General features: G+C 39.7%; 1 protein-coding gene across 2 annotated transcripts in view; it reads left to right on the forward strand.

Annotated features, from left to right (window-relative positions):
* The window catches only part of CNKSR3 (CNKSR family member 3), an 88,389-nt gene extending 66,834 nt beyond the window's left edge, over positions 1-21,555 (forward strand). Inside the window, exons 6-13 of one of the 2 annotated variants that reach the window (XM_042456645.1) lie at positions 2,097-2,216; positions 3,746-3,805; positions 7,624-7,692; positions 9,519-9,665; positions 13,261-13,388; positions 15,356-15,564; positions 17,770-17,859; positions 20,063-21,555. In XM_042456645.1, the coding sequence (XP_042312579.1) occupies positions 2,097-2,216; positions 3,746-3,805; positions 7,624-7,692; positions 9,519-9,665; positions 13,261-13,388; positions 15,356-15,564; positions 17,770-17,859; positions 20,063-20,364 (1,125 nt within the window). In that variant the 3' untranslated portion in view covers positions 20,365-21,555. The remainder of the gene's footprint in view (positions 1-2,096; positions 2,217-3,745; positions 3,806-7,623; positions 7,693-9,518; positions 9,666-13,260; positions 13,389-15,355; positions 15,565-17,769; positions 17,860-20,062) is intronic. The other variant, XM_042456652.1, reaches the window with a different exon arrangement.
* Positions 21,556-23,201: the final 1,646 nt, after the last annotated feature.

Raw genomic sequence — 23,201 nt, forward strand, 5'->3', positions numbered from 1 at the left:
GTTGACATAAGGTCACATAACAACAAGCATCCTATTAACTATGTCTAGAATAACACAGCTATCATGGCTATATAGTCTCTGTCTTGAATGATAGTCTTAGATGTTCTCAGAATTAATTTTTTCCTGATAATCCTCTTGAGATTTCCCAAAATAGGTTTGCTCCACTTGTTGGAACTTTTGTAACATTCCTTCTGAGCTTAGAAGTTCTACATTTTGGATTACTAAAAAGGCCATTGGTCTTGCTGATTATTACAAAAATATAACTTCTAAATTGTGGCTTTTGCATTTGGTAACTGCTGGGGTTGGACTCTCAAAACTCATTTGACATCTTGCAAGTAAGGTTTTGTGGGAGCCAGGTGATTTTCACAATGCATGTGGGATAATACTTTGGGGGGCAAATCTTTCCTAGATTTGTGCACATGGTCACCTTGTTCAAACCAGAAGAGATGCTAAGGCCTAGTACTGGACAATAATATTAATATGGAGCCCTGGTGGCGCAGTGGTTAAATGCCTGTACTGCAGCCATTCACTCAAAACCACAAGGTTGCAAGTTCAAGACCAGCAAAAGGGCCCAAGCTCGACTCAGGCTTGCATCCTTCTGAGGTCGCTAAAATGAGTACCCAGACTGTTGGGGGCAAATTAGCTTACTTACTAACTAGCTTACTTGCTGTTCACCGCTATGATCTTTGGAATAGCGGTATATAAATAAAACAAATTATTATTATTATTAATTAATATTATCCCAGGCTACCTACATCATAACTCGATGCAAGATGGGAGAAGGCGAGCAAGCTTTGAAACACACAGATTTTTTCTGATATAGATCAAGTTAGCCCTAGAGTAGGGCTAAATTTGGTGTGTAATCTCTTTGGCATTTAATCCTGAGTACATGCCTGTTTTAATCCTGAGTACATGCTAAATTTCCACTGAAAATTGTGTCCCCTCCACGCTGGTGGCTTCTGTGTCAGTGGCATGGGTTAATCAGAAATTTAACGGAGTGACCCAAGGTGCAAAAAACTATTCTGAAAATAATAGTAATAAGTACAACTTGATACTGCATCTGGTGGAGTGGGTTTATATCCACAAAAGCTCATGCAAAAATAAAAACCAGTTAGTCTTAAAGGTACTGCCATATTTTATTTTACCCTCTCCTCCCTCCTCCCCCTTTTTTTATATAGTAGGAATAAAACACTAATTTAGATAGTGTGATATACCTCCAATGATCCTCTCCCATTTAGGCTGGAGTGTGCAACCATTTTGATCTCAAAGGCATTTCCCCTTTCAATCCAGTGTCTCAACATACAGGTTTAAACCTCTCTTCTTCATAAGGCTCACTTGTGGGGGTGGTGAGTACAACTGAAAACCTCCAGCCATCTCCACTGTTTCCAGGAAAGCAGCAATATGGGAAATGAAATCATGAAAGGGGAAAGATTTCTCATCCACACAAACATTCTCCATAAAGATCACGATTTTCTCACTGCTCCCAGTAGCAGGAAAACACTAGGGTAGCTCAGGGTTGGGAGAGACTTTTCCAGCGATCTCTGCCGAGATTGCTATTTCTCTGCTAACTAGCAGTGGCGGAACATGAGTAGTAGTAGTAGCAGCAGGAAAATGAAGTTGGGAGATGTTTCCACCTCTCTCATCTCCCTATGATCTTGACTGAGAACATTTTCCTGCCTGATAATGCTAACAGTAGTGCCAGGACCAAGATTTCCATAGCATATTGGTGAGGCTTACAGTCAAAATATACAAGGGCATTGTAAACTCCTTCCTTTTGACGGATTAGGTTTTGTGGTCTTTGCTATTCCTTACTTCTAAACTGTAAATAACTGTAGTCCTTTGTAGAACTAATTAATGACCTTGTTTGAATTACCAAGGCCTGATGTATTGACACAAAGACCACAGTTTTCTAACTAGCTCTCTTCTGCTGCTTGACAGAACTGCTGCAGTCTAAAATTGGGATGCAGTGATAAAATAAGAGTAGCTATTTCAATCCCCTGGCCTCCTTTGTTTAGGGAGAAAAGAGAATAATTTATGCATAAGACAAGACCACCGCAAAAAGTAATACTGTAGCTCATGTTCTCCCTTTCTTTCAGTCCAAGGTTTTAAATGGTATTTGTGATAAGACAATCAGGTCAACAACGGATCCATTGATGAGCCAAGGAGCATGTCTTGAGGAGGTTCATTTAACCAATATCAAACCGGGGGAAGGCCTGGTAAGAATACTTTCCTTCTACTCTTCTTAACTATTCCTCATTTACAGTAGCTTTGTGAAACTGGTGCAGTTGGCATTTGAGCTCATGCTGACCAGTCTCCCATTAGAAACATATCCAAACATAATCTCCCTTCTGACTGGCTATAAATTACTCTGGAGTTTGAAAAAGTTACTTCTTTGGATTACAGTTCCAAGAGTACCCCAGCCAGCACAGTTAGTGACCAGCTGTAGTTCACAAAAGTAACTGTTCCAGTCTTTGGATCATACTGTAGGTTTCAGGAGATAATATCGTAATGTGATCTTGTCTTCATTTTGTGTACTCAGTCTTTTATGTGTGTGTGTGTGTATGTGTGTTTGTGTATGAAAGATAGATAGGGAGTATTGTTTAAGTACACAGAAGGATATATTCTTACAACTATTATAAAGGACTACAGGAATAAATGTTAAAAGAAGTCCAAAGGATACGTATGGTCAGACCTGCTGATCATGGATCTTCATTTTCTTTCCAAGCTCTCTCAGGAAAGGGAGATGTCTGGACCAGAATCTACCTGTTCACACTGCACAATCATAGTGCTTTGTTCCACTATAACTGCCATGGCAACATTCTATGGAATCCTGGGTTTTGTAATTTTAGGAGGCAGTAGTACTCTCTGGTTGAGAATTCTGCCCCCTCAAACAGCAAATCCCAAGATTCCAAGGGATGTTGCCATGGCTATTTAAGTGGAATATCACACTATAGTTGTGTAAAGGAGCCCTGGTGGTGCAGTGGTTAAATGGTTGTATCTATTCACAGCCACAAGGTTGTGAGTTTGATCCTAGGCAGGGCTCCAGGGTCCATTCAGCCTAGCATCCTTCCAAGGTCGCTAAAGTAAGTACCCAGCTTGTTGGGGGCAATTACCTTACACACTGTAAACCGCTTAGGGAGTGCTTAAGTGCACTGATAAGCAATATATAAATGTACTTGCTGTTGCTATAGTGTAAATGGGTCTCAGATTTATTTCATATTAACTCTTTATTGAAGGCCAAACTAGGCTGTGCGTTGGTGCATGTACATAGAAGAGGTCTTTCCTCAAGTGGTGAAAGACATCTGTTTGCCCTAACATGTGATTTTCCTCAAGCACATATCATATCATGCATTCAGTGTCCTTTGCTTTATAATTGTCATCAGAAGGTAGACACTGGATTAATTTGAAAGTCTTATTGCTGACACACATGTCAGGAAATTCTAGTGTGAGACAGAAAACGTATTAATCACGGAGGAAATGCATTCTCTTTAACATTTAGTTTGTCCCTGAGTTGTATGGGTTGGAAGAAAGCTTTTTTCTTCTCTCCAGTGAGACTCCTGACACCTTCATTTATACAATTAAACAGTGCTGGATTAGGGCTGATGCCAAGGCAACATGGAGGTGGGATTTACTCCTAAAAAATAAATGATTATACAAAGTCTAGTAAGCATTGTAAGTGAGCTGTTACACTGTGTATGTAATTTAATTGTTGTGCTTACTTTATCTCTTCAATTGCCCAACTTAGGGAATGTATATAAAATCTACTTACGATGGATTGCATGTTGTTACTGGAACAACAGAAAATGTAAGTAATTTTTTATCTTCCTCAAAACATAATGAACACAAGCTATTTTTAGATAAAAAGGAACCTTAGGCACCAACTTGATTAAAAGCAGATTCTGAACTTGTTATATTTTATTTATTCAGATTTCATAACACTATCATTAACTTATCCTTGACTGTGATAATTAAGTGTGTTCTTCTTTAACTGTATCAACCTGCCTAATATCAACTCATTAGTTTATTTTGCAGCATGCAAATAGATGAGGATGTTTCAAAATGCCAGTGGGGTTTGAAATAACTGGAATTACCAGAACGATTGTTGAGTGAGGTGGTTATGGTGTTTGGTGTAGTAAATGTAGGCTGTACAAATATGTACTTCTATAATGTGATCTGTCCTTTATAAACCCAGCAGCAGGATGTTTAGACTGGGAATAGAATGTAAGATTCCATATACTTCCTGGAACAAAAGGAATTTTTCCAAGATAACAGAAACAGATCTTTGTAGTTGTAGGGCTTCTTAAGAATTGAAAAGGCCCTGGGGATGTGTTGAAAAGTTATGGAAAATTATCATAGGAGCTTTGTAAGTTCAAGAAAGGTAATATTTCTTCTGAACAGAAACATGATGACTTCCTTATTCATCTGGTAAAACTGATATCAAAGCATTAGTTGCTGCTTATCCTGAAATTTTGTATTATATATACATGTTTAAATCCTTCAGAATGTCCGGCAATAGTAGTCTTGAGTACAGTTTAAAGAACAGTTCTGTGCTTGGCACAGGGTTTTCTAATTTAGGAGAATTACTAGATGTTTGATTTATAGAGCCCTTTTTACATAGAAGAAGACATTGAAATAAATTTGTAGCAGTGAACCTTTGGCTACCTTGTATAAGAGCCAGAGTGGTGTAATGGTTGTAGTGTCAGAATGGTACTTGTTCAGGTGCCCATTGAGGCATGGAACATCTTGGGTGGTCTAGGGTGAGTCATGATCTCTCCTGCCTGAACCTCCTTCTCAGGATTGTTGTAAGAATAAAGTAGGGAGGAGAAGATAATATTTATATCACCTTGAGCTCATTGGAGGAAAAGTGGGGTTGAAATGCAACATACACAAACAAATATAACCATTACTTCCTTTCTTGGGAGACTCTTGATCTCTCCAGGAGAATAAGAAATCCACATGTTGCCAGAATTCCTCCTTTTTTGCTTTGCAATCAGTAGTAGTAGTAGTTTCAGATGTAGGGGCAGATATTTCGCTCTGCCTTCCCTTTTGTTCTTATTTCTCATTTATGTAATCATGTCTGCAAGGGAAAGCTTGAGATAACTGTTATTGAAGCTCTTGAGTTATTCCAAAAGGAATGAGATGTGTCTGGTTCCAGTCACATGACAGGATTTCCAAATTGTTTTTCATGACTTGTGATTTCCTGCCTTCTGGTGGGAATGCTCTGGTCTAAACAAAACTTTCTGGTCATCATCCAGCAGCTCATGATGGAAGCTTGGTTGGGTCTATGGCTTTTTTTAAAACAACAACAACACACAATTGGATGACTTCAGCAAATAGATGGGTATTCCTGACAGACATTCCTTGTGTAACATACACTTTAGACCTCAATGTCTTTGACTCTGTACTATGAGGCAAAATTGGCTGGATTCTTTGAAGAACGCTTATTTCCATGCCAAGGGAAGGGAGTTACTCCTTGTGGCTAAAGATTCCCATCTTTCCCAACATCTTTCCTCACTTTCCCTGTAGCTTCCTTTCATGAAGGTGCCGCTGAGTGCATAGTGTTGCCTCCCAATTCTGACTCGGTATGATTGGAATGTCTTAGATCAGTCAAGAGGAGATGGGTGAAGGAATCTTTCCTAGGGAAGTTTTTAGTTCTCAGGTCACCCAAGGGGATTATCCTCTCCTCCATTGTGCTTGATAAGACAACAAGGGAAATGAGGTGTTTGCTTCATTTGTATGAGTCACATGTACCAGCTTAGTACTTTTTCCCATTCTGTCTGATGTGGGTTCTCAGAGTATCATTGGATGTGATGTAGTGTTGTGGTAGCAGAGATGCTTTAATCTGTAACTGCAGTAGTATGTCCTGTGGTGGACAAAAGAGAGTAAATATTTAGGTGCTGAACTGCTGCTTACTGACAGGTCACTAAGCACGTCATCCATCTTGTTAGGATGTCTGTGCTGTCAAGTTTTTAACACCTCTCTCTGTCTGTGCACATAAGAGAGCTTGCAGTGTGTTCTCTGGGATTCAAATATTAGATGGCTACCTCAGAGATGTCTCATTAAATTGTCAGCTGTTTATTAGATGAATAAGCAGTAAGGAACATGAAAACTAAAAGGATTTGTCAGCTTAAAAAAAAAGGAACATGGTGTCCAGGTGGAAAAATACCTAATTTATTTTGTTAAAATTGCTGAAATGTTGGTGGGAGAATAGTCTTAATCACTGTAAAAGGAGGTTACTTGAGGTGACTCTCTTCAATGAGGCCTTTGGGTGCTTTTCATACAGGGTGAAGAGTCCTTTCTATCTACCCTTTTCTGGAACAGATCCCCGCTTAAGGGAAGGGCTCATTGTACTTGTACTAATAAAAAAAAGATTGATCTCTTACTTCAGGTGAGAAGATCAGCAAATGGGTGTTGCTTGTGGTAACTGACAATTGCAGAAGAGCATGAACATCTCAGAATATCTAGGATCCTCAAAACCTGAATAAACATTTTGGGGACTAACTTTTATATATAGTATTTGCAAATAAAATGCCAGTCCCCAAAGTACAGTTGCAGTGAAGCATAGCTCAACTAAAAGGTATCTTATTTGGGGGGAAGGAGGCCAGGAGTATGCAGAGAACTTGCTGGCTTTTGAGAGCTTTTCCACAATTGTAACTTTTATGAGTAATGGTTTATTGTTTGTTGTGTACCTTCAAGTTGTTTCCAACTTATGGCGACCATATCATTGGGCTTTCTTGGCAGGTTTCTTCAGAGGGGGGTTTGCCATCATAGAATCATAGAATCATAGAGTTGGAAGAGTCCACAAGAGCCATCCAGTCCAACCCTCTGCCATGCAGGAACTCTCAATCAAAGCATCCCTGACAGCCATCCAGCCTCTGTTTAAAGACCTCCAAAGAAGGAGACTCCACCACACTCCGAGGGAGTGTGTTCCACTGTCGAACAGCCCTTACTGTCAGAAAGTTCTTCCTAATGTTGAGGTGGAATCTCTTTTCCTGTAGCTTTCATCCATTGTTCTGGGTCCTGTTCTCTGGAGGCTGAGGCTCAGAGTATGTGACTTGCCCAAGGTGACCCACTGGGTTTACATGACCATACCAGGATTTGAAGCCTGGTCTCTAGGGTCATAGTCCAACGCTCAAACCATTACACTGCTGGCTTTCTGAGTAACGGTTATGCCAGTGTAAAAGCAGGCTATGCAGAAAGGAAGCAGCTTGATTCTCAGTTGTGGGAGTTATGAATGAGTTATTTGCAATAGCCTCACAAGAATGATCTCCTGTGTACATAATTAGAAAGTAAATGACAAAGAGGGGCACTAATGAAATTTTTGTTCAACACTGATGGAAAAACTTGGTCTCCATCCCCAGTCACCCAAAAGACTTGGTTCTCAGTTGCCCCCTGGCCTTCCCCCAGGGTTTCCATATAATTGGCAAACCCTTCCTGTTCACATAGTTTGCTAGCCATAATGGTGGACAGGGCAGGGCATTTCATACAGAAATGTCAAAGGTATGCTCACTGGTGTATTTTTTCTATCAAGGTTCTCCTTCTAATCAAAAGCAGATTATTACTTAGTAGTACTTAAGTGACAGAGTCATCGGGAACGTGCATTTCTGTTCTTATTCTCTCTAGTCCCCTGCTGATAGGTCTCAGAAAATCCATGCTGGTGATGAAGTGATTCAGGTGAATCGGCAGACTGTGGTGAGTAAAGGACATTTTGTGTTGTCCTTTTTCTTGGAACTTAGCTTAGTGGATTTCAGAGTATCAGTGGCTTATAAAACAGATTTTTGTCTTTGTTTATGGGTGACTGATACTTTCAATTATATTCTTATTTTTAAACTATCATTTATGGCAAGGTGGTTAAAGTGTGGCCCTTGGGGCGCCTAGGTTTGTCCCCTGAAGTGCCCCCAAACCCTGGATTCTCCACCCCCTCCATTTAAATCTTTTTCAGGGTGATTTTAATTGTTTTTTTGTTGCAAAACTGCCTGAAAATGTGGTGGTTTGCTTCCCCTAGTCACCCCACCCCAGCCACCAGAACAAAGAAATCAGCCAAATATTAGTCAGAATGATTGCTGGAAGTGAGTATGTTGAAATGTGTTGGTGGGCAGGTGTAAGGGAGAAAATAGTGCCTGCTCCTTGCAGAGTTGCCCACCTCTGATTAATGAGGCATGAGACAGAGTGGTACTTAGGATCTCTTATTAGTAAAAGAGATAGTCCAGCTTTACAATAGATGGTAGTCATCCTAGTAACATATATCTAGTGGCTTACTGAGATTCTCTGATGCTTGGGAATGCAGTCCTTTACATAAATAGACTATATTATTGCATGGTTTAACAACAAACAGACATATTTTTACTATGTGCTGTTTATGTTCCAAAATGGTTAACTGGGGCCATTTACCTAGTGTGAGTGATATATTAAATACCTTTGACATATAAAGACTTTGGACAACATTCATTTAAACTCTGCATTTATGCTATCTCTATCCTTGTATAGCTTCCATAATATGCTGCATTTTTTTTGAATCCGCAGTGAAAGGTTATTTCCATAGTAGCATTGTATGGGAGATGTCCTCTTGTTACCCAAAATGCGGGGGTTCTGGGAGGGCACACACAATTGACTTCAATGGGGGAATTGTTTTAGCTCAATTGGAAGTGGCGAGAGGTAGCTCTTAAAAGTCAGGAATCTAGTCTATGTATAACAGTTCTAAACCAAGAACTTCAGACAGCAAATTACAAATTAGCTTATTTTCTTTATGACAGCAAGGGGAAATTAACTTTCACTCAAGGGCACTCACTCACACACATATCCCAGAACTAACAATGTAAGATAGCTGATAGCAATTTCCGAGGGTTTTAGCAGCAGGCACTACTTTACCTGATGCAGGCACAGAGCTCCAATCAGGGGATACAGTGGATCAATCTGGCTTAGCATGCAGCCAGGACCTGAGCATGTGTGTGTGCCAAGGAGTCAAGGAAGAAATGGACAGGTTGGCTGCTTGAACTCAACTTGGACTGAATTGGTAGTGGCCCAAACGGGTATATTTATAAGAGGAAACAAGTCCCGAAGCTGTTTCTCAGGAGTTTGAGTGGATTTTTCCAGGAGGAAGAATGGCCAGAGATTTATGGAAATGGCAGGGTAGTCAATTCTGATGTCTCGCACAAAGAGGTGTCATCTCCTGAAGGAAGTGCCCTTTGATTCCTGTTGGCATGTAGCTGTTGTACTGCCCACCATCACAGTCCTGTTTGATGAGGTTATACAGATTCCAGTCTCAAAGGACCTATTCTGTCTACATGCGCTAGTGCTTCCCAGCCAAGAATGCCAGATCCTCATATTTGGGCAGGCTATCATCCTTACATTGGGGCACCTTCAGTGGCTATGTGACCAAACATCACTTTTTATATTAATTTGATATCCGAGGTATATCACTGGGGTGAAGAGGGTCTATTCCATGGGGTAACACTTTGAAATAGTACAGATCTTCTGTTTAAAAATGTTTTATTCATTTTGTCTGGTTTATTTTGAAGGTGGGATGGCAATTGAAGAATCTCGTGAGGAAGCTCCGTGAGAATCCTTCTGGTGTTACTTTGCTAGTGAAGAAACGTCATACAGGCTCTTTTAATTTTACTCCTGCCCCACTAAAAAACCTAAGGTGGAAACCACCACTAGTTCAGGTAATGTGAATTGTCAAACTGTGATGAATGAATGAATGAATGAGTATTTATTACGTTGCACAGCCAGCACAGAAAGAAAAAGAAAAACAGTAACCGAGCATCAGAACAGTATATGCTCATATACACACGGCATAAGCAACATATAATTACAACACCAGCCTAGAGAATATCCAAAAAGTAAATTGGGTATATTTTGAACAACAACAAAACACCCCAATACTAGTCCAGAATGTAGATATGGGTAGATAACTACAAACAGACCTATCTCCTAGAGTAAACATTTCAAGGTCATGTTTCAGATTACCCTATTATATTAAAAAGTTATTAAAATATAAAAGCTTCTACAAATTCCTATATATTAACATGATCAATCGATTTAAACAAAGTTGCAAACTGTGATGAGTAAAGGCCATTTTGGTGTTGTCCTTTTTCTTCGAATTTAGCTAAGAAGATTAGAACCAAGACCAGTGGGGGGGGGGGTGCAATTTATGTCTCCATGGCAGACGTCAGTGCCCCATTTTTACTCAAAAAGGGCAATCAGTAATTATTCCATGTTATTTATGGGCCTTGGAGAGAGTTTGGGAGTGTATAATTATAACCCATCATTCTAGGAGGCAGGCAGGAGCAACAAATTGACTGTTTTAGGCACTTATTTTGCCCTGAACAGTGTGTGTGTGTGTGTGTGTGTGTGCATGCATGCGTGCATATGTGCATGTCAGTTGAAGGTGCAAAAAAGGTGTTGGAGTGCCCAGGTCATAATTTATCCACCCACTTGTTTTTTAAGTGAATGGCATTTCTTGTTTCAAAGATTGGGGATAGTTAATAGAAGGCAAATATTTTATCTATTTAAAAACACCTACAGTGTTTTGTACAGAAATTGTACAAAACTGGCACAGAACTGGATAGGACTGAAATGTCTAAGTTAGTTAAACATGGAAGAGAAACACATAGTACAGTCCTTCACAGACTGAGAGTTATGTGTTTGGCATGGAGTGGGGTTGTATATTGTAATGATCTCCCATTTAAAAACAAAATGCAAATTCCCTGCACATAATCAAGCAAAAGTATTTTTGCCTAGCCTTCACCCTGACTTGCCACTTTCCCATAGACAATTGTTGTTTTAACATGGAGGAACATTTGAGTGAGATGTTTCTGTCACACACCCTTATAGTCTGAAGTTGTTTAGACCAAGAAATATTGGACTGTACCAGACTCTTCTTGCATGTTTTAATAAAAAAAATTGTGCTGCTTTGAGGTTAGCCTCAAAAAGATGAAATCTGAGGGAGCGGCATTTTAAGTGTCTGTGTCTTTGCAGTATAAACTTGGTACACTTGAGGAGACATTCTTGTTCAAATCTTTTAGAGACTGAAATGGAGATGTTCCTCCTGGTTTAATCAATTTAGAGATGTATGTGCTCATACCAGCACCTTTAATTAAAACTAGAAGACAGTAGGGAACCAATGCTTGTGCTGCAGTTTTGTCAAATATGTGCGTGCACACACGCACTCACACAACTCCCTTGGGAAAGCACTGAAGCTTAAGTTGCACAGTTAATGGATTCTCATAATTTCACATTAGTAATAATTTAATTAAAACAGTCTCTCATCTATTGCTGTGTAGAATAAAAAAAGCCAAATGTTTTGAAATTTTTTGTGAAAGCTGTTTTTCCTCAAAATAATCTTCTCATTGTAATATACCAAAAGAAGTTGGGAGTAGTCGGGCGAGATGATGTTTTTCTCTGTAATCCCTGAAGGAGGACATTGTTGATTGGGACAGATATCTTAGTGAGGCCATTTGGGGCCAAATTGCTTATAATCTTCTGGACAGATGAATTCTGAAGTAAACAGTGAATACTCACTAGGTTAAAAAAAACGACTGTCAAGAGATTATATTTGCTAAATAGAACATAGTTATCCAGGGTGTTCTCTGTAGCCTAGCTGAATTGTGACTTTTCCCTCTTTGCTTTGTTTTATCCTGGGGTGTCTGCATTTGCCAGCTGCTGGTATCAGCAGAATTGGGGATGGTGTGAAGCCTCTGGGAGACAAAGAGGCAGAGGGTGTGGAAAAGGCAGAAGGATTAATAGCTTTAAAGAGATGTTGATTTTCGAGGTCAGCAGGTAATGGGAAAGGAAGGAGTGTGTTGGCTTCTTCAGGAAGTTAGGTAATAAATGAATTGGTTATAAGCACAGACATAGCACTCGGGATTCTGCAGCTGTTACAGGTACTTTTCAGTTGTCGCTGTGCACAAAGATGAATAGTTTCTGCTGTAGTTATTTCTCTGGATAGTGTTCATATAAATTGTTGGAAGGCCTTGTGTGTGGAAAGTAGCTCAACAACAACAACAACAATAATAAAGTTTGCTACAGCTGTAAAGAGTGTGATAAGCACAGCATTTTCCTAATTCCCCATGGAATTATCAGAGAGGTCATGTCAGTCGGCTTTGGATGGGTCAAATACCGTTTCTTGTATAATTCTAAATGATGACACTACAGGGAACCTTATGGCACTGTAATTCCACTTTGCCTTGGCTGCATCCTATGGGGTCCTGAAATATGTAGTTTTGTGAGGCACTAGAAATGCTTTCTGGCTGAATACCTTTGCTTAACCTGCCAGCCCCAGGATTCCATAGCATGTTGCTATTGCAATAAAAGTGGAATATAGAGCTATAACTATGTAGTATGAAAAGTTGCCAGAATTGAGTCTGAGGCACCTTGCACTGGAGCTACAAGTAAAGGTTAAAAAATCTATTAAGTAAGGAAATATCTCCAAGACCTCTGTGTGTGCCGTGTGCCTTCAAGTAATTTCTGACTCACGTTGACCCTAAGGTGAATCTATCACAAGGTTTTCTTGGCAAGTTTCTTCAGAGGGAGTTTGTCATTGCCATCCTCTGAGACTGTGTGACTTGCGCAACTTCACCCAGTAGGTTACCATGTACGAGTAGGGATTTAAACCTTCTCTTTAGAATCATAGTCCAACACTCAAACCACTACACCTTGCTGGCTCCTACTATACAAGACCTACTAGGCCTTAAAGGTTAAGAGTATTCACTCACTCACACACCCTACCCCTGCACTATGATCCCATGATGCAAACAGTTTTCTTTTACATCAAGGATAGATAGAGAAGCAGGCCAGAACCATCCAAAAGGACCATCTTTCTTCTCTAAAGGAGACTTTGAACTCCTGGCTGTGAGTCAATCCACCCAATTTTGTTTACTGAAACCTTTTACTTTAGAAGATTGGTGTAAAACAGAAGTTTACAGGAGTGCTTCTGTTTGGTTTGGGGACTTGGGTCAAATCCAAATTTCAAATACTAGGGTGGGATGGCCAAAAAAAAGTTCAGGCACCTCCAGACAGACATTTATTTTTAAAATGTTACAAGTAGTCCTGTTTTAAATAACCCCAGGCAGATGCATAATAAAATCCAGAAGACAAATTAAATAATCCTAAAGCAGGATACTTGATCAAATAATAAAAAAATATTTTCAGAGGTTTGGGTAAGAGAGGTGATAATGAGGAATTTTGTCATACAGTGGATAGAAAGGACTGGTGGAGAGGCATGCTTTTACATAAGAAATTCTCTACTTCTTCTCACAGCAGACCAGTCCTCCGCCAACAACTCAGTCTCCAGAGAGCACCATGGAGACTACTTCACTGAAGAAAGAGAAGCCTGCCATTCTGGACCTCTACATACCTCCACCACCAGCTATTCCATATGCTCCTCGGTATGCCAGTGATTCCACATTGCTTCGCAAAAAGCTCCTGTATTATTTAGGAGTTCTGTATTATTATTTTGGTCTTGTTTCTTTACAATATTGCTGTTGAGTTAGCTTGAAAATTACATATTAGATCTTTTTATATGTGTTTGAGCTACTAAGCATATAACTGCATTACTGCCTGTTTTTGGATGGGATGGAGTAGTAAAGGAATCTGCTGTGGGTTGTGAACACCAAAATGTCTTGAGGGAACTACAGTCTGCCTGCGCCATACGCGGGCGCACTATATGCTGTTTCCAGCTTACGTGGAAACCGCGTTGCAATTAAAGCAATGATGCATGCGTTGCCACGAGCATGCACACCATTGTTTCCAATGGGGCGCAAGCATACGCGGATTTCCCCTTACGCATAAGGGGAGGACCCGCTGTATTAATTAAGTTATATCTTTTGAAAACACAAGGTATTGCAGAAATAGCAACCCTTTTGTTCTTTCCACCATTTATTTTCCCCTTGTTTTCTGTTCCTAGTAACCTAGAACTAGAAAACTTGATTTAAAAAAAATAGAAACCCAGCACTGAAATTGATGTAAAAAATTATGGCGATTCCATGCTTGTGTGGTGAAATCAAGTCTAGCCAGGGCATTGGACATTCTCCTGTCTTCAGGTGGCTGCAAACTCCAGAATTCTTGTTGCTCAGAATCAAAGTGGGGAGATTCTGCAGCTACTAGAGTCAACTGCTCCATCCAAACAAACTTTAAGCTGTCTTGTCAAAGCCTAGACTACAGTAACATCTGAGAAGACCCAACTGTGCTTGGTTAGTCAGGTTAAACATAGGTTTCTTTATTTGTAAATAGTTGCATTTTTCTCTTCAGTTACACGTTTCAAGGTTGTTTACATCCCACTCTGGCCCCATTTGCCATACTATTAAGGACAAGTGTTCCCATCTCCATAGTAGTAAGAAGCCATGAAGCACTAGCCTAGGAGTACTAATTGATAGCTGCTGAGTTGCTGTACCAAGATGGCTGTTAAGGTTTAGTAATCAAGCAAGGGATCAGGCTGTACTTTTACATTCTGGTCACATGGGAGCTGTAGACCCAACCTTCTAGAGAACTAACAGTTTCCATCCCTTGTTTGACTTTTAAGGCCTAAAGTTTAGGCAGCAGCTTTCTTCCTACTAGCATCATTCATTTGCTTACCAAAGCCTTGTCCTAAACAAAATTTCCTGTCATCCTTGTCATGCGGTCAAGAAGGCTGGCAACATTCTGTGTTATAAAACAAAACTGTATTTGGAAACAAAGCTGATACTAAGAAAAATTCAGTTCTATGTCATGTATATGTTATGCATCATAAGCAAAAGTGGCTAATGTTTCTTTGTTTACCTAGTTTATTTGGAAGCTGTGACTGTTGTGCATGATTATTAGTTGCTCCTAATCATGGGGAGGAGAAAGGTGAATTGCACAGCACTTATGCCTTGCTCCTGATTATAGAAATCCTATTGAGTTGCCTCTCGTATGCATGATAATGGCAACATGCATTACCCACATTTCTTTTTTTATTAATAAATTTTTATTAAATCTTTAAAATCGTTACAAAAGAAAAAAAAACACAAATTCACACACCATACATTATCAAAGAAAATTCCATCATACTAAGCATACAACACATATTTATAATTACATACCTACTCTCTTCAGCATTACTTTAAACTATTACCCAGCATTACCCACATTTATTTAAAAAAATGCTTTTGCATCCTTGTAAACATTAGGAACATGCTTTTACAAAAAAATAGAGAGACAGGATTCTGGAGCCAATAATGACATGCTATGCTTTTTCTCCAATGCAGCATATAATGCTTCTCCCCATCTTTCCTGTATTTTCTACTTTATTTCTGTGGCAATCATTAAAATCATGTACAAATGCAGCATCACAGTAATTTATGTTTACATTCTTAACTGAATCCACTATCTTTTTTAGGGATGAAAAGGGAAGTTTTGTTTATGGAGGAGGAAATAAGCCGAAGCAGCCCCTACCCGGTTCCAAAGGTGCCGAATCTCCCAATTCTTTCCTGGATCAGGAGTGTAGGAGGCGAAGGTTTACTCTTACCGATTCTGATCCACTGCCTGGCCATCCAATGGAAGCAAATATTCTACCAGCAAAGATGAGGGAAAAAACCCAGTCCTATGGTAGGAAAATCTCTCCATCCATTTATCCACACAGTCTTCTTTCCAAGTTGTAAACCAGAGATGGGCATCTTGTAGCCCTCCAAATAACACTGGACTTGAAATCTCATCATCCCTGTACAAGATGGTGAGGAATGATGGAATGGGCATTGCAGTATGGCAACATCTGAAGGGCCACAGATTACCTAAACATACTTTAAACTATTCAGTTCCTCCACCCTTTGTAATGAATTTGGAAGACTGAGAAACATACACCTAAATTATTCCTGTTGCTTTGCTGACTAGACGCACTGGGTTAATGAGATGTACATACGTAGTGACTTACCATTCAGACCATAGCATTCAATGAACATTGTGTGTGAAATCACTTACTAGCATTTGCCAAAGTGAAAACCCATTGAGTCAGCATTTTGTTTTATGTGTTTCCAATCTGAGTGTTGGTCTGACTCTGGAGACCAGAGTTCGATTCCCATCTTGGCCAGGAAACCCACTGGCTGACCTTGGGCACATCACATGCTCTCAGGGGAAGGCAATGGCAAACCTCCTCTGAACAACTCTTGCCAAGAAAACCCCATGATAAGGTTGTCTTAGGGTCGCCATAAGTCAGAAACAACTTGAAGGCGCAGACAGCAACAACAACAACAACTTCAAGTTAACTCCAGTATAAGGCAACTCTATCACATGGTTTTCTTGGCAAGATTAATTCAGAGGAGGTTTGCCATGGCCTTCTTCTGAGGCTGAGAGAGTGCGATTTGTCAAGGCACACTCTCTCAGCCTCAGAAGAAGGACTTTGCAAACCTCCTCTGAATTAATCTTGCCAAGAAAATCATGTAATAGAGATAGATAGCATTAACAAAGATCTAAGTAAAAACATTTCAAGTTATTGATAAAATTAAACATTTTGTACCATTAAAACCCTTTAAAACAGATTCATTAAAAGATAAAAACCAGCACAAGAACTCACTATTAAAACAACCTACAATTAAAAACACTTGCCATTAATTCTTAAAACCCTGATGGAAGAGGATGTTTTCACTTGTTGGTGGAAGGACAGCAAGAGATGGGAGACATCCTAGCCTCCTTGTGTTCCTGTCAAACATGCCTGAGAAGGTGATAGGACTGGGAAAAGTGCTACCCCCAAAGATCTTAGAGCCTGACTCTGCTCATATGGGGAGTCCTTGAGATAGCTTTGCTCAGAGCTGTGCTGAAAAAAAAAATACTGGACTTAAGGCAAGCTCTTGAGAGACCATATCTCTCCATACGAACAGGATTTGAAGCACTGTATCTCCCCATACGAATCAGCTAGAGCCCTAAGATCCTCAGAAGAAGGCTTTCTCTTGGTCCCGCCAACTTGGTGAGCAAATGTGGAACTCGCTTCCGCAGGAGGCTAGACTAGCCCCCTCCCTGCTAGCCTTTTGCCGGCAGGTAAAAACGTTTCTATGCAGGCAGGCTTTTTAAAATCATGCAAGCCTGGTTTTATTTTTGGGGGGTGGGGGATGGGTATTTTTATAGATTATGTTTTTTAACTTTCGTATGTTTGCATTTTAACTTTGTAGTATCTTAATTGGGTTATTTTAATTGTCTTTAAAATATTTTAGTGTGTTTTTATATTGTGAGCCACCTTGGGTCCCTTTTGGGAGAAAGGTGGCATAGAAATAAAATAAATAAATAAACAAATTTTCTGTAGCATACCACTTATTTTTATTTCTGTGTGAGTTGAGAAACTATGGAGGATCTGGGTGTCATTTTCCAGGTCCCACTGACCACACTAGATACTTCTGAAAAAACTGTAAGTGATGTGAAGGTCATTTCCTGTTTTCAATGTTTGCTCTTGTGGTCTCTTCCAACTCTATGATTCTATGATTCTTGCTAAAATGGGGGAAGGCGTTGATTAATAGAATAATTGTACCCTCTGTAAGGTGATGGAGGCCCAGCTAAAGCAGAAAAAGCCTTAAGTTACTTTGTCAGCTTGTTTTGTGATGGGACAGGGAGTTGAAGGAGCTTAAGAATGCCAGAAATCACGTGACAGGGCCAGCATGTGGGTGGCAGGCAGCTTGAACCCCTCCATACAAAAACTCAAGGCTTATTCTTTTTCCGCTTTAATATTTTGTGCTTCTTTTTCTGATAATGGCATTTGTAGAGACAAGCCAGTTCAGTATTCTCTGATTTTACATCATATTCCTGGAAACTTTTCTCTATTGTTTTTAGGAAAGCCTCGACCATTGTCAATGCCAGCAGATGGGAACTGGGTGGGAGTGGTAGAGCCTTTCTCGAAGCCAAGAGCAATGGGGAGAAAAGGTAAGGAAATGGTGTAGGGAACATGGGCTGTTTGCTTTCTTAAATATACATCTCTTAATGTGCTTATGCTAATGAAAGGACCACTTTAAAGACAGCCTACCTGGATGCTGAGAATTCACTTTGGTATCTGGCATAGGGATGAAAAGAATATATTTGGAAAATGGCCAAAAATATGCTAAAAATATGACAGCATCTCCTATGTATAGTGGAGTCTCCTTCCTTGGAGGTCTTTAAGCAGAGGCTAGATGGGCATCTATTGGGGATGCTTTGATTGGATTTCCTGCATGACAGGCGGTTGGACTGGATGGCCCGTGCGGTCTCTTCCAACTATGATTCTATGTAGAAAACGACATTTTCTCTGCAGAAAATGCTGGTTTTGATACAAATATGTACTCTTTTTTTGCACAGAATAAGTTCCAAACTTTGAATACTCTTCAAAAACTGCACAGGTTTTAATAACTTTCTCAAAGTGAAGAGAAAGGTGGTAAATTTTTTTCTTCTTACCTGTGAGGTCTATTATGTCTGGGTACCTGTAAAGTGAAAATGGGGATCCTGGTAGTTGAAACACATAGCTTGGGTCTTTTCTCAATGAGGATCATTGTTTTTTGCAAAAGCCAGCTGGGTTAGTTTATATTAAGATGGTCCAGCATAAATATTCAGAAGATGGCTTGTGGTTATAGTGTCCTTGAATCCCTGGCATTGATGAAACATACTCTGTGGTTGGGTTCCAAGATGGGTAGGAGCTGGGAAATCAAGGCCTAAATCTAACTGTTAGTTCCAGCTGGAGTAGTCTTGTTGAATCAATGAAATATAGAAGTATTAACCATTTAGCAATTCAGTCATTGTGTTTACTCTGCTTGGGACTAAGCAATTGGATTTAGGCACAGATTGTCTCCAGGTATGTTATGGGAAAATGATCTAAACCAGCCTTCCACAATCTTCCCTTGAAGAGACAGCCATGGGATAATAGTAAGAATGTGCTTTGTTAAATTGTTTGTTTCCTCAAGGGAGAAAGGAAAAAAAATCAATTTTCTCCCCATTGCCAGATGTCTTTGAAAATTATGCAGTATTATGGCAGTGGGAGTGTCCAGCAAGAGAGATCCTCTGCTGAGATCATCTCCTGATGTCCTCCCCAAACTCCCCTGTCATTGGCAGGCAAGGATTGGCAGGCTATAGCCTTCCAGGATCCTCTCCCGGAATCACACTCCACCTTCCCCATGTTGCATTAAAAAAACTTGGGGGAAAGGCAGACCAGGATTGGCAAGCTGAAGCCACCCACACTGTGACATTGAGGAAAGGCAAGGGAGGATCAGCAGGCTGTATCCTTGACATCAATGTTATGTTAACCGTTTCAAGATGATGCAGACATTGTCATTGTTTATTTTACTATCAAAACACAATTCATGATGATGATCCTTATTGCTGGGTTGCTCCTCCTTCCTTACACCTCTTTGCTTGAGGGAACAGGAACAGGTGAATCTGAGGTGGGAGAAGACAGAAGTAGTCCTAGAGTCTGTTTGGAGATGAGGGGTTGTAGGAAAGGGGCTTGAAGATAAAGGTATTGGGACATTTGAAAAGCCATTTTCTCAGTTTTCCCCTTGAATGGTCAAATATTCTTTCTTTTCCTAGGTAATAGTGTATGCATTTCCACCTAACCTAAAATTCCAGTGTGAATAGGGAGAACTTAAATGAAAGGCAAGTTGTTGGAGCATTAGGGAGAAGTGAGGATACAGGGACAGGATGGTGATACTGCAAGAACTAGTTCAAATTAGGGGAGGAAAAATCTGTCAGGTTTGCACTCTTAACCAGCTGGTTAAATAAATTATGGGCCTGGATGACTGAATCTAGGTTTCTCCCATAATGATTTTAAAAATAATTCTTATGGTCTTCCAGTCCATATGTCCAAGACATTTTCAAATTTTGGTAATTTTGACTAACTGAAAGGAAATTCTCAATTCCCTATTTCTGATTAATTTCGCCCTACACACAGACCATACAAAACCATGTTAGCTAGAGTATGGAAAAATGGCTGGCTGAGTGACTCTTGGAGCTGCAATCCAAAAAGGTCACTTTTCCAAGCTCTGGCCCTGGTAAGATATGGGGAGCATAATTTTGAACCATTCTTTACTGCATGCCACATCTCAACCACTGAGACCTGAGATGAAACATGAGTTTTTTCTAAATGTTATTTTTGTGTTGGCAGGTGAAAATGTTCTCTGCCGGTACTTCAGCAACGAGAGAATCCCACCTATAATTGAAGAAAGTACCCCGCTGCAGCATCAGTTTTCCAGACCTATGGCAGAAAGGCAGTTAGTCAGAGGTGCAGACTACATCAGAGGAAGTCGGTGTTTTGTTAATGTGGATCTTCACAATAGTGCCACCATCCCTTTCCAGGAGGATGGTGCCAAAAAATCGTCTGTGCCCCCTTCCTCTACAAAATCCTCCTCCACAGAACCTTCCCTGCTGGTCAGTTGGATCACAAGGCTGAAGCTATTGACTCACTGAGTTCACTGACTGGATTGTGATTATTTTGTGGCGAGGAAGAGATATTTTACCAAGTGCCTTTTCTTCTTCATCACCCCTAAGTCAAGAAGCTCTGCATTATCTACAGAGTTATTTAGTAGTTAACACATTTTATTTTATTTATCTCCCCAGAGAAGCTTGCTGTTTTCCCTGATGTTGCTGTCTCAAATTCACTGGAATTGGAGAGAGAGAGAGAGGTGTGTGTGTGTGTGTGTGTGTGTGTGTGTGTGTGTGTGTGTGTAGAGGGATGTGTGGAAAAGAAAACATAAAATGTAGGTTTTTCTTTTACCTGCTCAAGAATGGAGGAGAATTCATTCCTCTGAAGAGAACTGATCAAGTTTGACTGATTCTGAGGTGGCTGATGACCTGAAAACGGCGTGACCTATGCAGAAGCATTCTTTGCATTGTAATGAGGCCTGGTGGCACTTCATTTGCCACAATGCTCTCAATGTCGTGCAACCTACTGGATGTGCAGCCGATGTAGCACTCAGCAAAAACCCTGAGCTGCAATCCTAAGCAAGAAAAAAGAAGAGGAGGAGACGTCATCCCCCCCCTTCCTTTTAAACGATGTGGTGTGTGCCGCAAGTGACTGCAGACGACTCAACTCTAAGGAATAAAAAGACAGTTTCTTCCTTTGTTCTGACAAGCTACAAATGTGAGCCTTTTCTGGTTGATACCCCAGTTGTTAAAATTTTAGTGCAGTTCAACTATTCTTCCTTGAATTGCTGCAGTGCTCATCTAATTAAGATATGGATTGCTACAACATGCCAAGGAAATGCGTCTCTAGGGACAATGGTAAAAATGAATATATCTTACTATTTTTTTTAAATCCACAAATGATTAAGACTGATTAGCTGTTAACCAAAGTGTTCTGAAAAGAACTCCTGCAGGGTTCTTGTGCATCCCTAGTAGTTCAAAATTGAACTAGTTTGATCATATTTGTGCTTTAAAGACTGACTTGTGATAAATTAACACTTTTGTAAGACAGTTTGCTCTCTTAAGCCATTGGCTGAAAAACTACTTTGCCCTCATTGATTTAGTTATGTTTGGTGGGAATTGGGGTGGTCTGTGGAATGGAAAACTTGGAAAAGTGTTTGGATGTTAATGTAGAGAAGAAATTTTGTTAGAGATCCACAAAAAACATACTGTTTAAAATAATTTAAAAGTTTTTAATTGTGCTGTATTTTTTAACCTTATGCAGTTTTCACATTCCTCTCCTACAGAGGACTACTAGAACTCTGCGCTAACTAACTAGTATAAACAGTTGTTCATTTCCTTATGCCCTAAAATAGCCATCAAATTATGTCATTTGGATAGTCTCAGAATACTTGCTGGGCTTTTATTCTACACTGAAGAGTTCAGAAGATTTTACACTACTAACATTATCAGTTTGACCTCAATACAATGTGTTGAGCAAGTTTTGTTTTGCTTTTTTAAAAAAAAAATAGGCATCAGATATCTCTCTGGAAATGTCTAATCCTGGATATGATGATATTTTTTCAGCTTGGAAAGACAGATGTTAAATTAATTTGTGTAGGAGACTGACACAACGTTATCAAGTTCACTGGATTTGCACTAATTTTTACTATTAAAGATGCATATGGTTATAACTCATTTTGATCCAGTCTTCATAGACAAGAGGAAATGATGGTCTAGCCATGAGTTCTTTCAACTATTGGTACCAACACAATGCGATTTCACTACCAAGCTGTTTGTTAAATATGTTTTCCCATCATATCCAAAATGGTTGTATTTCATTTTTAAAGAGGGAAGGATTAATTGAAAAGATGACCCCAATTATCAGTTCTTTTCTCTGTGAAGGTCTATGCAAGTATGTGGGTGAATGTGAAATCTATCACACAGGGTTTTTGTATATGTCAAAACTCTAAAATAATAATAGAGAAAGTTGTGGTGGTAATGAAGATAAACTTCCTCTTCTCTTTGTGTGAATATGCATATCTTTGGGCAAGGGATACACATCTTGGCATTGTAGTGCCTGTTTGTTCAGTCTCATAATGTCTCTTAAGCTTTTCATGTAAAAGAAGAAATCTTTTTCACACTTGCTTTTAATTTGTTGTTATTCAGAGCTATGCAATAGATATTTGAATATATTTCGCACCAGGGAGGGGGGTTATAAGATTACACTATGCACCAGAAAATCCTGGGCTCACAAATTGCCTTAAATGTGAAATAGCAGTGTAGACAAAGTAGATACCATTATTTGGCCTTAATCCCTCATTCTGAATGATTGGGATACTTCTTGCAGTCTGAATCAACTTTTACTATAACTAGTTCTAATCTGCATTTCAGGCATAGTACTGTGGTGAGCTCTGATGCTTATTTTACCATTTTAGATTAATTTGGCCATTCTCTTGAGGGATAGCATGGGGAGTTATCAGGAAGATTTTTGCACCTTCTTTGGTAAATCCTTCTTCTTGACAAGGTAATAGAGTTCAGTGTTCCTTTCACATTATACAATTATAGCATTTTATCCCACTTTTAACTGTTATGACTTAATCCTGGGGGGTTGTAGTTTGGCGAAGTACAAGACCTCTCTGGCTGACAATTCCAAATATCTCTCCCCAAATGGCAAATCCCATGATTACACAGACTGTTGTCTTGGCAGTTAAAGTAGAATTGTAGTTCTATGGCTGTGTAGTGTTAAGGGGACCCAGGTCTAAAACACATACAGAGAGAGCAAAAACAAGAGCCTGCAGTGTTCACCCCTGGGTGAACTAGGGGGTGGGTTGAGGGTTCGGACTGTATATTTTAATCTTGTAAGCCTCCCTGATTGCATTTTGTAGAGAGGTGGGATATAA

This window comes from Sceloporus undulatus, chromosome 1 (assembly GCF_019175285.1).
Source record: "Sceloporus undulatus isolate JIND9_A2432 ecotype Alabama chromosome 1, SceUnd_v1.1, whole genome shotgun sequence".
NCBI lineage: Eukaryota > Metazoa > Chordata > Lepidosauria > Squamata > Phrynosomatidae > Sceloporus > Sceloporus undulatus.